General features: G+C 43.3%; 1 protein-coding gene across 10 annotated transcripts in view; it reads left to right on the top strand.

Annotated features, from left to right (window-relative positions):
- Window positions 1–15,804, top strand: part of LOC119807936 (alpha-fetoprotein-like) — a 53,641-nt gene that overhangs the window by 32,570 nt on the left and 5,267 nt on the right. For 5 of the 10 annotated variants that reach the window (XM_038320193.2, XM_038320177.2, XM_038320224.2 and 2 more), the window contains 3 exons: window positions 4,046–4,178; window positions 4,615–4,675; window positions 11,357–15,158. In XM_038320193.2, coding sequence (XP_038176121.1) covers window positions 4,046–4,178; window positions 4,615–4,675; window positions 11,357–11,697 — 535 coding nt within the window. In that variant the 3' untranslated portion in view covers window positions 11,698–15,158. Of the gene's footprint in view, window positions 1–3,624; window positions 3,688–4,045; window positions 4,499–4,614; window positions 4,676–11,356; window positions 15,159–15,804 lie in introns of those variants that run through there. The other 5 variants (XM_038320215.1, XM_038320225.2, XM_038320235.1 and 2 more) reach the window with 5 other exon arrangements.

The raw sequence follows: 15,804 nt of genomic DNA, 5'->3' as shown, positions 1-15,804 counted from the left end.
AAGACTTCCTTAGACTAGCCAAGACACTCCCTGATGATTTGCTAGTAAGTGAAGGCATAGGAGAGCCCTGAAGAGGGAGTCATTTGTATGTGTGTGTGTGTGTGTGTGTGTGTGTGTGTGTGTGTGTGTGTGTGTGTGTGTGCGCACGCGCACGCAAGGAGACCCTGGTTGAAGAAACATAATTTAAAATGGGTTTAGTGGTCCTACCATCATCACCAGCACTACCAACACAGATTGTTATTTCTTTTGAGAATCACTTATTGAGTATTTTCAATGTGCTAGATGCCCCAGTAGGTTCTATCTCAGTCTTTTAGTATGCCATCTATTCCTGTCTCCTTCCATTACTTTGGGATGTTAATGGCCCAGGCTAGACAGAGGAACTGCAAGCAGATGTTTACACACAGGGAAGTCACATGGTGCAGGCTGCCAAGGTTCATGATTTGATCTTCTCCATGATGGTTAGTTTCTGTGGCCTGGGACCCGAGTTAAACTAGTCCCTTTGCAGGTTTCCCAGTGCATTTCAGCGACACAAGCAATTCTGTTTCCGTAGGAAAATATATACTGAGACAAACCCCACCAAACTGCAGTGGGGAAAAGTCTGTATTTCTCACTCTGAGTAGTCAGTTTGCTACAATCTGATAATTAGTATTCAAAGGCGGCATAAACTGATTGAGTTATACACCCAAACTATGTGTACATAGTTGACATGGCAGCGTGTTCAAAAGGGTTTCAGGTCAGGTCTAATAAAGAATGAAGACAGAATATCGATAAAACTGGTGGCTAGAAAAATTGTATATTCTGACTTTTATAAAATATTGATTTATTTGAGAATAAATGCAACTGTGATCATTTATAGAATACAGACAAATAGAAAAGAAAATTCTGTCATTCAAGCCCACAGTGTAGAGACACACACTATAAATCCATGTGCGGCACAGGAGTACACGATGTCATATTTGCAGGGTGAGTGCACACTTTTGCATATTGCTTCCTGCCCATCAGCCTTTGGGTCCTATTCGATTAATAATGCAGGGCCTGCTGGCTCCTGCTACAGCCCGCTTGTGTAGCATTTCTGTGCCAGCGACCGTCTACAGTCCTCGGGGGTAGTTCATGAGGCGGTCCGCTACTCTGAGAGTCCCCCAAAGCTCTCCAGGCATGTAACCACAGCATTGCTCTGGACTCACTGGGAGGGGCCCCAGAACGACCTCATCACCTGCCAAACTGCTGTGCCTCTCCCCTCCTCCCAGAATGACAGGCTTTCAGAGGTGCTGCCATGGCACAGCTGTGCCTTAATGGACTTCAGAGAAAAACACTCTCTCGGTACTTTTTCAATGAGCTATGATTTGGAACAGAGTCTAATGAAGACCCAGCAAGCAACTACAGAGTTCTCCCTGCTTCCATGGACCCAGTCTCTCTCTTACTAGGTAGACGGGACTTCTAGGATGGAGGCTCATCCTACAGATTTGTGAGATCTGCCCAAAGAATCTGAGACCACTGTTGCAAAAGCAAAAGGAAGGATACTTTCTGATGAAAATAGAAATAACACTGAATATCACATCTAAAATTATGGGCACATTACCTGAGACACAGCAATGATAAGCATACTTGGAAAGCTGACATCCAGCCACACTATTTTAAATATTTCTCCTTAAATACAGTGTGCATTATTTTATATACATTTTGTTATTAATTATTCTTTATAACAGCATTTTAACGGTTTTATAATGTTCTGCTATATGAATCCAACCATTTACCACTGTTAGACAAATCCAACCATTTACTATTGTTGGACATAAAAATTATCTTTGATTTCTTTGATAAATTATTGTAAACAAATTTTTCATACAAACTCTCTGTCACCATATTTGGCTTTAGCTACATTCCTAGGATCTTGAACTGGGGACACATGGGCTTAGATGAAGACCCAGACTTCCTTTGGCTCTGCCTTGCCACTTATCAGAAGTAGCTAATGTTGTGCTTTGAAAGCCAGCCAAGACTTCTGGAAGCTTCTGAAGACGGTGTGGCCTGTGCTGTCTCAGCACTGGGAAGAGATGGGTTGGGGTAGGAAATCTAGGAATTCCTGTGTTCCGAGACAGTGGCTCTCTCTTGGCTCTAGCTGATCTGAACTTGCTCTGTAGGCCATGCTGGCTTTGAACTCACAGAGCCTCTTGGCTCTGCCTCCCAATTGCTGGCATCCACAGCATGCACCATCATGCCTGGCAGAAGCAGGAGTTTGAAGGATGCATGTCAGATGGGCACCATACCAAGATGCAAGTCTGCTTTGATCACTTCATGTTGAGTCTGCAGGCTGCACTCACTCAAGGTTTCGAGGACCTGTGGGCACCATTTGAGTTGGATTTGGGGAGTCAAGAGGGCTACATTCTCCTTACATTGTTTCTGTTTTACTTCTAGAGCCCAATATGTCCTGCTGGTGACCACACTGCCTGCCACCCAGGACCTGTTGTATGTCATCCATGTTTGGGACATGTGTGGTAGTGGCTAAGAGGCAATACAGAGCAGGAAGCGTCCCAGTCTCGGGAACAAAGGTCCCCGTGACCTCCCTTGTTTCTGGTAGCTTCCAGTTGTGTTGAGACAGCAAGGAGAGCCATGCTCAGACCTGAATGTCATGGGGACAGAGAAATAGACCATAACATACCCTCGACTGTCTTTGTATCTATTTGATGAAAAAGATCACAGCCAGTTCTGCCATAAGGGCCAAGCCATGTCGGTTTAATGAGCCAGGATGGGTGGGCTCTAGAGTTTTCCCACTCCCAATATTATACCTAATTAGTATCCTCAGTTTTGTTTTTGAGTCAGAAATCCTGAAGCATGATTGTCCGAACCCAGGTATAGGCTGTCAGAGAAGTAATGGCTTAGAACTTTGAAGTATTTGCTTTTATACCCATTTACAGCATATATCTGAGTGCTGGGTATTACCCATGTTCATCTGAAAGAGATTAAAAGTGGTTTTGAGATAAGTTGTATAATATTGACTAATGTGTATGCCCCCAATTCTTTCTTTACATGTACATGTGTGTACGCACTCGCACGTGCGCACGTGTGGTATATGCATGTGTGTGAGCGTGTCCAGAGGCCAGAGGATGACGTTGGGCATCCTGCTCTGTCATGTTCTGTCTAATTTCTCTGAAGCAGTGTCTCTCACTGAACCAGGATCCAGGCTGGCAGCCATAATCCCCCCTCCCCCGTGATCCTCCTGTCCCCACCAATCCAGCAGTGCTGGTGTTATAAGCAAGCAACGGGGCGGGGGGGGGGGGGGGGGCGCAAACCGGCTTTTTAGGTGGATGCTGAGACCCAAACTTAGATTCTCATGTTTTGCAGCAAATTCTCTTCCTGGCCGAGTCACATTCCCAGCCTCCTCTTACTTTATTCTTCCTTCTCATTTTCCTAGTGGTTAAATTTCTCTTGTCCTAAAGCAGAAAAGAAAGGAAGGGAAGGAGAAAGAGAAGGAGGGAGGGAGGGAAAGAGGGAGAGAGGAAGGAAAACATGGTGGCTGAAACTCTCTTGCTAGCTGTGAGAGAGTCATCCATGAGGGAATTCTGAGATGCCAGGCAAGCCGCTGGATCTTCAGACTCACTTACAAGTCTTGTCATTAACCACATGCAGGAGGCTCTCGGTTTCCACCACGCCAGACTGGTGATGTTCATGTGGAAGTTAGTTGCTCAGAAGGTAAAGTGAAACAGGGGAAACCCTAAGGTATTGCATTTCATTCATGTGCAAGAGAATGACAGCAAACAAAGCTGCTCACCTTAGCAAGAATTACGTAACGATCACTAAAGCCATGTGACCGCTATATGTTAAAAAGGTTGAATGGCGGAAAAATGCTTACGAAAGATGAAGCTAGAGATGCACATTGTGTATACTATGAGGCCATCATGTCCCCTTTCAGTATCTTTAACTGAAGAGCGTGGGAGCATGAGAACGTAGGGCGGGCAAGGATGGTCTGTGGATCTAAGCCAGTAAGACAGCCTGGCCTTGCCAACTCAGGTGCTAACCTCCTCCTCAACCCGCCTTATTTCCGCTTTAGGCTCCTTAGTAACCTCGTGAAGCAGAAGCCACACGCGGCAGAGGATGCATTCCAGGCCATTGGCGCGGAGTTCACACAGCTGGTGAAGATGTGCTGCCACACAGAAAAGCGGGAAACGTGCTTTCAGGAAGAGGTATCCCGTCTCTTGAGTAAACAGCAGAAGACGCTGAATGTTGCTGCAAGGGAAACCTGTTCCCTCTGCTCGAGGACCAGATGTGTAGGGGTGACTGGCCATGCTGTGCATGGGCTCTGGGTATCTTAGTATTTATGTATGTCTGGAGAAATTAGGAGACTCAGACAAAAATAGAAGAATTAGACACAACAGCCATGGTGCCAGAGGGGAGGGGATGCTTACAGGCACGAGAGGGAGGAGGGACTGAAGGCCTAGTCTAGCGGTAGAGAAACAGTCATTTAAAAATTTGAAATAAAAAAAAAGAAGACAGTTTAAACATCTGTTAGAGAAAATTGTGAGTTTTTTGCCCCCTAGGAATTTCTAGGGCACAATCAGGAAGAACCCCTTACTGTTGTTTGAGAGCATGAGCTGAGGATTTCATTTCCTCCGAGGACAGAACTTCATTAACAGAGTGGCTGGGACACACAAGAGGAAAGATGGGGCCAGAGTATGTTCAGGTGCGTGCGCACACACACACACACACACACACACACACACACACACGCTAAACTCATCATCATGAGACCATTTTTCTATAATTAGTGTCACGGTATTTAGTTGTGGATGTGAATTTTCACAGGACTCTAAAGTTGTGCAACCTAAGCTTCCTAGCATGCCATAGGATGTGACTCCACAAATTCGCGGAAAGTCTCAGAGAGGAGGAGTCCATGCGGGAGAGTGGGAGGGACAGCTTGTCTGCGAACTTGACTGGGAGGTAGATAGGCTAGGTAACAGGGTCTGTGCAGGAGCATGTGACTAAGTCATTAAAAAAAACAGGCCCCTCTACATTGAGCAAGGCAAGCTGGGGCTGGCCAGGGCTGGGGATACATTTAGCAATGCTCTCTGAAATATTTTCAAAGATAATAACCTTCTTTATGGCTTTAATTACTCACAGTGGCTTCCTTCTGCTATTTCTCTGAACTTTATGCCTCCAGCAAGTCATCTAACAGATCCCTCTCAACAATGAGGTTCTGTCCTGATGGATCCACTCTAAGTTGGAATAAAAGTTAAACATTCATTTAATACGAGTGCCACACAGCAGAGCTTAGCAACACTATTCTCCTGCCTTGGGTGGCTGAGTGCGAATTGTCGGGATAGCACAGCCATTCTTAGCTTGGGAAAAGATAAAAATTCAAATTTAATGTGTATAGCTTTCACATAAAGTAAAACTGTGAAGGTGGACATTTACCCTCTACCTCTCCCAATATTTCTATAGGTCTGGCTTTGGGTGAGAAGCCAGAACCAAGGGTAGCTGTAGAAATAGAGAAGAAACCACTGGAAAACAACACTGGAAAAAATGAGAGAATTGGGAGAATATTAAAATGATTATTTAAGACTAGAAAATGTTTTGAAACAAACCTTGTAATGCACAAAGAGACTTAGTTAACAAAGGTAGAAATCAAAGATGAGACTATTTTGAAGCCTTTTCTTTAGAAGTTTATACCTCTGGCTTCTATGTTGGTAGACTGATTCTGGGTTTGACTAGCGACTAAGAGTAAATAGAATGTTGGGATGTCCCGGTCTTCCTGGAGCTGAGATTCCAGGAGAGGGCTCGGCCTCCGGCCCCCTGAGGAGGTTGCAAGAGCTGACTGCCGCCAACACCTGGAAGGCATTTCCTTTGTTTCCTGAGACTGTAACCCTCAGTCAGGTAAACCTGTTCTGCCTGCTTAAAGAGAAAGTGGGTGAGCTTGAAACTCGCCTTCTTCCTAGGGCCTGTGAGAAGGGAAAGAACTTTTTTAAAAGGACAGAAGATACGCTGTAAGATGTGACCCCATAGCCAAAAGAAATTCTAAGAGGAGACGAGCCAGAGTCCATGTCAGAATGTTGGCGAGTGAAGAAAACACGGAGATGAGACAGTTGGGGAGCTGGCCCATTTTTCGTGATGAAGATGAAGCAGCCAAGTGTGTAGAGCCTCTCCCTATCTACCCGCACACCAGGTCGAATCTAGACAGTTCAAGGAAGAAGACTTCGGAGTTCAGGAAGCAACGGGACTACAGTCATTAGCAGGCACAAGGAGAACGTTCACTCACGTGAACCCTGCTGTGAGGAAGGGAGACTACCGCCCAGCTGTTTTCTCGAGTCACTGAATGTGAGACTTGAGCAAAGTTAACAGCGTTAGCAGAGTTGTCATGAAACGTGGTTGCTGGTCAACATGAAGTAAATAAGAAAGGTTAAATTTTGCTCTGAGATGTGGCTTCACACACGTTAATGCAGAAAGAAGCAACGATGTTAGCAGTCTAGACTCTATGTAAGTGCTGAGTCTTCCCAGCTTAGCCAGTCTACTGTCAAGGTTACTGCAATTGCATGCTGTAATTATGAAGATAAAACGGTGATCTGATTAAGCAAGAGAATTAGCTAAATATTTATCGATCAGGTCACATTGAGTTACTCGTCCCAGTTTCTTTTGATTAATTACATAAGTTTGAAGATTAAGTAATGCATGATGTGGTTTATAACAAATGAAGAGGAGCAGGGCAAATTCCCCATTTCTAAGAGACAAATCATTTGAAGTCTTTTCATCCCCTTTGTGATTATAATCTTGTAGTAATTTAAAGAAATATTATTATCACTTAATTAATATAGTGTACCTACACTCACTATACCCACACCTGTAGTCTATCTCTGTCTGTCTGTCTGTCTCTCAGTTAAAGTATTATTAGTCCACAAATTGGTTACATTCAAGTTTTTGCTTTTTCAGCTTTACTCAGCATCTAATGATTCCCCTAAACTTAATGAACACGTCTAAACTTCCTTACTTCCATGCATCCTTTTCCATGTTCTAACGGTGGAAATCATAAAGGTGGGAAGGGAAGGAAGTCATTCCTTCCACGTTGCCTGGAAGAAAGAACCTGCTTTGTAACCGTAACATGTATGCCCTCGGCTAACAGGCTGCTACTAAAGTAGCCTATCTGATGGCACGTTTCCTGGAAATCCTGTTCACAGTGGCAGGCCAGGCTGCTGAGGTTTAGGTATTTCTCTCCTGCTCTCTCTCAAAAGAGACATTACAGCTGCCGCCATTCAGTCAAGTCATGTCTCTTTGGTAGTCTGCCATTAACTGCATACATTCATGCCACATCTGGTTTTATGAGTCTGAATTATAGTTCCCTGATATCCCATCCTTTCTGAGAACATGTAGTTGCCCTTTTCCACGCTCACAAACAAAGCATAAAGCACCTAGTTTTATCACACCGTTGTAGTAACTCAGGGTTTGACTTACATAGTTTCTGCACTAGAATGCTGCATTGTCTTTCAGTTTGGACTGAGTTACTCTTAGACCCTACTCTTGCCTGGCTTCAGTGGGCATCTTCTTCATGCATCCCTGGGCAAACTGGAGTACTTTATTATCTCATGCTTGGCTCTTCTTCAGTTGCTTCAGGTTTTCTGATCAGTATTTTCTCTTTTTTAATTGTTTTTATTGAGCTATGTATTTTTCTCTATTCCCCTCCCTTCTTCTCCCCTTCCCTTCTACTCTCTCTTATGGTCCCCATGCTCCCAATTTACTCAGGAGATCTTGTCTTTTTCTACTTCCCATGTAGATTAGATCCATGTATATCTCTCTTAGGGTCCTCTTTGTTGTCTAGGTTCTTTGGGATTGTGATTTTTAGGCTGGTTTTTCTTTGCTTTATGTCTAAAAACCACTTGTTAGTGAATACATTTGATATTTGTCTTTCTGGGTCTGAGTTACTTCACTCAATATGATGTTTTCTAGATTCATCCATTTGCCGGCAAATTTCAAGATGTCTTTTCTTTTCTGCTGTGTAGTACTCCATTATGTAAATGTACCACATTTTCCTTATCTATTCTTCAGTCAAGGGGCATTTAGGTTGTTTAGAGATTTTATCTATGACAAACAATGCTGCTATGAACATAGTTGAGCACATGTCCTTGTGGTACAATTGAGCATCCTTTGGGTATATACCCAAAAGTGGTATTACTGGGTCTTGAGGAAGGTTGTTTCCTAATTTTCTGAGAAATTGCCATACTGATATCCAAAGGGGCTGTACCAGCTTGCACTCCCAACAGCAATGCAGGAGTGTTCCCTTTCCCCCACAACCTCTCCAGTATAAGTTGTCCAGTGTTTTTCTGATCAATATTTTCTAAGCTTATGTGTCAGGATGAACATTTGTAGTTTTTTTTTCAGGATGAATACCTGGGTGAAAGTCACACACATACACACACACACACACACACACACACACACACACAGAGAGAGAGAGAGAGAGAGAGAGAGAGAGAGAGAGGGAGAGAAAGAGAGAGAGAGAGAGAGAGAGAGAGAGAGAGAGAGAGAGAGAGAGAGAGAGAAAGAGAGAGAGAAAGAGAGAGAGAGACAGAGAGAGAGACAGAGAGAGAGAGAGAGAGAGAGAGAGAGAGAGAGAGAGAGAGAGAGAGAGGTTGAATTTAGGGCTTCACACACGATAGGCAAGTGCTTTACCACTTCCAACTTCTGTTTTACTTCTAAAAAGTTTTTATGCAGGGTCTCACCAAGTTGCTCAGACAGGCCTTGAACTCGTAGCCCTCCTGCCTTGGGTTCCTGGGGGCCAGGCTTACAGGCCTGGGCCGCCACAGCTGGCCGTGGCATTTTTCAAAGATTATTTCTTCCACATATTTGCACAGTACCTTTGCTGGTCTGCCAGCAGAAAATCTTTCCTTGTTAATTATAGGGTTAAACTCTGCTAACCTAAATGAGAGCAAGCTTATAGAGAGGACATTGGGAACTTTGGGACTCTGGGAAGTCAGGTTGAGGCTAAGTGAAGAGCATCCCACTCCAAACCAGACTCAGCCACGAAGGCAGGGCTGGCCCATCTTCGAAATGGGAAGTGGGGAAGGACGGGTCAGTGAGGGTTGAACCGCTGGGTTTAGGTCTGCACAAGTACAGAGCAGCTGGGCTCAGTGACTCCAGCCTTTTGCTGCTGTCACACCTTCTCCCACTGCTGCTCAGAGCTTCTAGCTCTACCGTCACATTCTGGCCAATGTCGTTCACAGTTATTCTATTTTGAACTCAAATTGATGATCAGGTCTTAACGTTGATTGTGATGTTTTATTTTTTAAATCATTGACAGGATTTTATTTTTTGTAGTCCTTTACTGTTATTATACTGTGATATCAGAAGAGTTGGGAAACATGTTTATTTCTATTTTGTTTTTGTTTTGGGGAGTGGTATGTGTATACATATGTATGCCTGTGCACACACATGCAGAGACCACAGGAGGATATTATTGCGTGTCGTGTTCTAGTACACGCTACCTTATATTTCATATTCAGTGAGACAGTGTTTCTCACTGAACCCGGAGCTCATAGTTTGGGTGAGGACAGCTGCCCACCCAGGCCTAGGAATCCTCCTGCCTCTGGCTGCTTGTCTCTGCTCATCTGTCTCTGCACACATGTGCTGGGGTCATAGGTTTGTGCAACCACTGTCTGCTTTTACGTGAGTGCTGGGAATCGAAAGCCAGGACTTCATGCCAGGGCTTACACCTAGTGAGCCATCTTCTCTGCCATCTAAACATGCCTGCAAAAAAGTCATCAAACTGTCCTGTGTGGGAGTGTACACAATGAAGACAGACTGATAGCCATGTCACAAGGAGTCTGAGAGGGGAGACAGGTGCTCATCATAAATGCTGGTGTTGGTGTTCTTAGTGGTCCGCAGCAGGCCTAGCTTCAGAGGCCGAGGACAGGAGATCCTGGCAGGGTGAGGAAGAGACCTCTCTCCCTTCTATAATAGGAGCTACTTTTATTTATTTATTTATTTATTTATTTATATTTATTTATTTATTTATTTTAGAAAGGGTGTCATCACAGAGCTCAGGCTGGCTTGGAGCTCACTATGTAGGAGTTCACGGTGATCCAACTCTGTGGTTGAAAGAGCTAGTGAGCACGCACACACAGCCTGTGCCTATTCGCCTCCCTCTGCCTTGTGTGGGCTGCATCTCGGGCCATGTGGTTCTCATTTCAGGGCCTTCTTCGTGTTTTCACTGCTTTTCTGGGCTCAGGACATAGCTGTATAGCTTCCTGAGGGAGCATTTGCTTAGCACACAGCATGGCTTTAATCCACAACACCGCAGACAAACAAATAAAATGGTTTTCCTGAATGCCTCCTCCAACCTTATCTTAGCTAGAGGCTTATTTGCATATTGCTGGCTACCAAGGACAAAGGGATAAATGACATCAGAAAAGATAGGTGCAGAACAGACTTCTGTTGCTATTAGCTTCTGATAAATGACAGTCAAATAAGGTCTTGTTAGCTCAGTTGGTAGAGGGTGACTCTTAATCTTAGGGTCATAGGTTCGAGCCCCACATTGGGCACTAAAATATAACCTATATTTTAGTTCCACAATAGCCTGGAATGGAACATAGCAAAGGTTTATTTATTTGGAGACATCATGGTATGGTAGAGATCTGCGGTCTTCTGTGTGCACTGGAAACTGGGAACCAAATACAGTGGAGGGAAGGAGAAGCACATTTTCTGTCCGCTCTTATAGTACCTCCAACCACACCCAAAATGGGCCCGTATCTAAAAGGCTATTCGCTGAAGGAGTTCCCACAACAGTCTTGGGTTAAACTCATGCAGTAATTTCCCATGAAAATGGATGTAAAAACTTCCAGATTATCGGAGGAGGAGGAGTTTCTTAAAGTGCCAAGGGATTTGTCCAAGGAAGCCTGACAAGAGGCTGATAGAGTGTGGTGATGTTTGAGGCCAGGAGGAGGGACTGAATTAATGCACTCTTAGCATTTTCCCAGGGAATGCCAGGGGTGAAGGAACGCCATACAGCTCATGTATGTATATGTGTGTGCTATGTGTATTTGTGCATGTGGGTGTATGTGTATATGAGTTTGTCTGCTTGTATGTGTGCACATGTATGTGTACATTATCCTGTAGCAAAAGAGCCTGATGATCTTGAGAAGAGACGAAAATATTTCAGATCTGATTCCCTGAAAGAGAGAAAGGACTTAGAATTAACTGAGTCTTAGTTAAGAGATGGGGCCTGTTGGTAAGTCTGATACCTGCAGGAAGGGGCATAATGGAGCTACCTCAGGCATCCAACAAAGAGAGGAGAGAGAAGATTTTTCTGGTTAGGGACCAGGACCATAATAGTTTGACTTCTCTTTCCCAATCCAAGGTATGCCGGTTCATTTTTCCCTAGGGACCCCAGCTGATCAGAAAGTGCCAGTCCCTCCTAGAGGCCGACTCATCCCAGAGAGTGCGGATGTAGAATCACCAACATGGAAGAATAACAGTCGACCAAGTGGTTTCTTGCCGGCTCAGTGTTGGAGCAGAACGCTGGCCAGTCCACACCGTCTTTCCTTTTCCATTAACAAATGGCATATTGACTCCCAGACCGGCCCCTCAGAACTCCACCACCACAAGTGTTGCCTCTCAAGAGCAGTGGCAGAGAAGAAACTCAAAGAGCAGTCAAGGTCTTCAGCCAGTTTAACATGCAGCCACATCTGGCTGGGAACGGGCCCCCCCGCAGTGAAGACTTAAAGGTCAACAGGGAGCTGTGTACCACTTCTAGGAATTACTGCTGATGAACCGAGGGGAAGATGCTAATGAAATTACCTTCCTGAATGGGTTTTGGCTCCTAGTCTATATGTATGCCGTGCTGATGTTGCCAGCAAATGGATCCTAATATATTTGTATTCATTTGAGCATTATTGAGTGACTACTTTTTCCTCTGGAAATTCTACCAAAAGTGATGCAGAGGACTTATAATTGGGCTTTTAAATTTTTTTCTATGATTCTTTTATGTAATAAAACAAACAGTAATAGTTTAGTGCTTATTAAATAAGTGAATTGTTTTGACACCACCCACTGTCACCGAGACCAGGAAAGGTCACTGAAGGACAGAGCTCTGCTAAGAACTAGACAACAAGAATGGCTTCAACCACTGGGCAAGTAGTGAAGGCTTCAGAGAATGTGAGCCATCCTTTGGGCTGTAGTTTCTTTATTGTGTTTTTAGCCTTGTGTGTGGTGTTTGTGTTTGAGTGTAGGCACATGGAATACCATGGCAGGTGTGTCTGCTTGTTTGCCACAGTGCACACTAGACTGGCTTGCCCAGGAGAGTCTCAGGATTCTCCACTTCCCATCTTGCCCCGGGAGCCCAGGGATTGCAGATGTGCACCGTCACATCTGGCTTTCCGGGCATGCTGGGGATCTGAACTCAGGCCCTCATGCTTTCAAAGCAAGCGCTTTGCCGCCTGAGCCACCGCCTCGGCCAGTCTGACTGGCTGTAAGACAAAGGTGAAATAGGTGTGGGCAATCGGGCTTAGTGGAAGATAAGGCTACCATGGAGGAGTGATGCCCATGTCGTGTGCTAATTTCAATATAGTAGATACTTTCCCTCAACACTTCTTATGCAAAGCACCAGCCTTTACAGGTGTTGTTCACATTGCTCTCACAGACAGCTGTCCAATGAAGTAGCTAACAGGCGTCCCTATGCAAATCCCGCTCCTGTGAATTAGGCTGAAGGTGGAGTAAGGATACTTCAGTATTACCATACCAAACAGGTGCAGGTGCCTTTCTTTGTCATTAGTCCCTAAACAATATAGTATAATAGCTATTTGTTTATCATTTATCATTTATTTGCTTATCATTATCCTAGTAAATTCCCTATCGTTTACATTGTCCTAGTAAATTAACTATCATTTCTATTATCTTAGTAAATAATCTCCAGTTGTAAGTGAGCTAGAGAGGAAGCGTCGGGGAGGCTGGAAGTTACATGCTGATTGTCCGTTTTATACAACACACTTTAGCATCCTTAGATGCTGATGCCTGAGCAGAGTCCGGGAACCAGTCTCCTAGACCTCAGCTCTTAACATCCACCCTACTAGCCATGAGTTCAGCTTCCACCTATTTCTTCTGAGCAAGACCTTAGTCTATTTCCTAGCCCTTTCAAGGCTTACTTTCCTCATAAGTGAAATGGGATTCAAAGAATAATTTCCCCATGAGATTATATGATCAGTACACTAGTTAGTAGATATAAAGCCATGTAAGGGAAAAGGCAAATGGTACTAGTTTTTATGAAATCTCAGGTTTTGTTGATCAAATATTGATGTCAGTGACTCAGCCTAACTAGTATTAAATGCTATTGAATGCACACATGGATGTCAGTGAAGGGTTTTGCCTTACTAATTATATCCTATCATGTGTTTCCTATGTACATACTTCAACCTAGTGCTTACACCTGTTGGGTCTCCTTCATCAGCTGCCTCAAATAGAATGCTCTCCTGTTCCCAGATTAGCATAGCCCGCAACTAGATCCCACAGTAATGCTGGCTAACGTAATGTTTCAAAGTCCTGAGCTAATAAAACATATTTTTGGAGGATTTTTTTTGGGGGGGTGTTGATGTTAAGCAAAAAATATAGCAAAGTTTCTAGCTCCAGATCAGACTTGTGAACAAATAGATGCTTGCATAGTAGAGTTTATAAGACTATTTTAGATGAGTTTTGGTGGATTTGCTGAAGGAGGCAGAGGCTGGAGGATCACAAGTTCAAGGTCAGCCTGTAAGAAAGAAAAAGAAAGAATACTTTAGATGATTAACTAATTCATGAGTCATTTATTCATTTTATTGAGCACATCCTATGTTCAAGACATGATATGAAGTATAAAAAGTACAATGATAAATGCAAAGTCTATGATTAATAACCCTAGTATGATATCTAGCATTTAATTTTAATTAATATGTAACTGACAATTAAATATTTGGATCACCTAAAACAAGGAAAAACTATGTTGACAAAGTTTGTGATCTTTCATTATGCAAAAATAGCTGAAAACGATTTGGCCTTAGAAACTGTATTAGTAACCTAGGGCTATGTAACAATGTCAGCGTTTAGACACACAGCGGACATTCAGCTCACAAGGTTTCTGAAGATCACGAACCCAGGAGTGGTTCTAATAGGGTTTCTGGCTTAGGGTCTTTTTGAAGTTACATTCAAGCTGTTCTGTTAAGAACTGGTCTTTGAAGGCTCACCTGAGGCCTAGAAATACTCTTCCGAGACAAGCATCTAGCATCGATGGAGCATCCAGATAGCTGCTTTTGGAGGGGAATCCCCTGGCTTCCGGTAGGAAGGCTCAGTGTGGGACCTAAAAGGCTTTCCTCACGGGCTGCTCAGACCTCATACACATAAGGAGGTGACCCAGGGGAGCTTTCAAGGAACCTCAACAACTCCGTTATCAATCTCAGGAATCACTGGCTCTCCCTTCGGCTTTGCTCTGTTCCTTGGAATTTCTAGTTTCTGAAAGAGGGGATGTTTAAATGTTCTCATCTTGGAGACGTGATAAGCGTGCAATGTGATTAAGTTGCCCTATTCAATCCTTCCACATCCTAACCTATGACATCACATCTAATACCATACGTTTATAATTGTTTTGCCATTAAAAATAAAAAGCAGTAATTTTGTCCAGCTGACTTGCTTGAACATTAAGGAGGACAGATAGGAAAGATGTTTTAAACCACACAAAGTAAGGTCAATGTCTTATTTTAGTAATTAATTAAAAATATTTTGCATCTAGTAGGAATCTATTCTTGCATTTACTTCCTGCTCTTTGTGGGTAGCTTTCATGTAATGTATTTTCTCTTTCCTGATGGAAAAATTAATACCTCATTGTGTAATACTAAATAAGTATAAAAATTAGAGAAACAGAATCACAGATAGTTCTGTAATCTATACATAACTTGTTTTTGGTTTGTGAGTGGATGTGCAATATTGGCGTGCAAACATACAAGTAAATATACCCATCCATGAACCTAATGGATGAGTATTTTACAATATATTATATTCATAAGGAGACTTTAACTCTATTATTAAAATATAATTTCAATGGCTGTAACATTCTGAGCAAATATTTCTTGTCTTTTAAATCATTTTTCCTGTTTTTGAACATTTAGTTTTTTTACTTTCTTTTTAAGTATAAACAGTGTAATAAACAATTTTGAAAAATGCCTTTGTATCTCTGATGTTCACATAATATCTTCCAAGTAGAATTATAGGGTAAACTTTACATATAACTTGTGTTCAAGGTAAAACAAAATCCGTTTGCTGCAGAACACATCATCACTATCTGTCGAGCAGTTTAATCTTTGCTAACAAGGACTTAGTTGCGCTGATATGCCAGTTTTAATTGTCACAGAAAAGCCTGTGGAAACCGTGTGTGTGTGTGTGTGTGTGTGTGTGTGTGTGTGTGTGTGTGTGTGTGTGTATGTGTGTGTGTGTTTAGGGTAGGCTGCTTTAAATTTTTCTTTCCATCGTGGACAATATTATATAACGTCAGCAGAGGGCGCTAGAAAACCATTTCAGTCTTTGATGCCTCCCCAGACCCTGGAGACAGGATTTTTCCAACACTCTGTCTGCATCCAGGGGTTTCTCCTCCAACGTTGGCAGCCGACGAGCTGCAGATTTTCTCTGTCTCTCTCTACCTGGCCTGCTTCTCCAGCGTTTGTTTCCGTCAGTAGTGGTACAACCTGGAAACAAGTGCAGGCTGGATCCTTAGTCAAAATCATTGTGTCGACATTTTCTCTCACCTGCACAAATACTCAAGACAGGCTGTGTGGGGCCAGGTACCAATTAGAGTTCTCTTCCCATCCTTAC

Source organism: Arvicola amphibius, chromosome 1 (assembly GCF_903992535.2).
Source record: "Arvicola amphibius chromosome 1, mArvAmp1.2, whole genome shotgun sequence".
NCBI classification, from domain to species: Eukaryota; Metazoa; Chordata; class Mammalia; order Rodentia; family Cricetidae; genus Arvicola; species Arvicola amphibius.
This window is presented reverse-complemented; position numbering and strand designations above follow the sequence as displayed.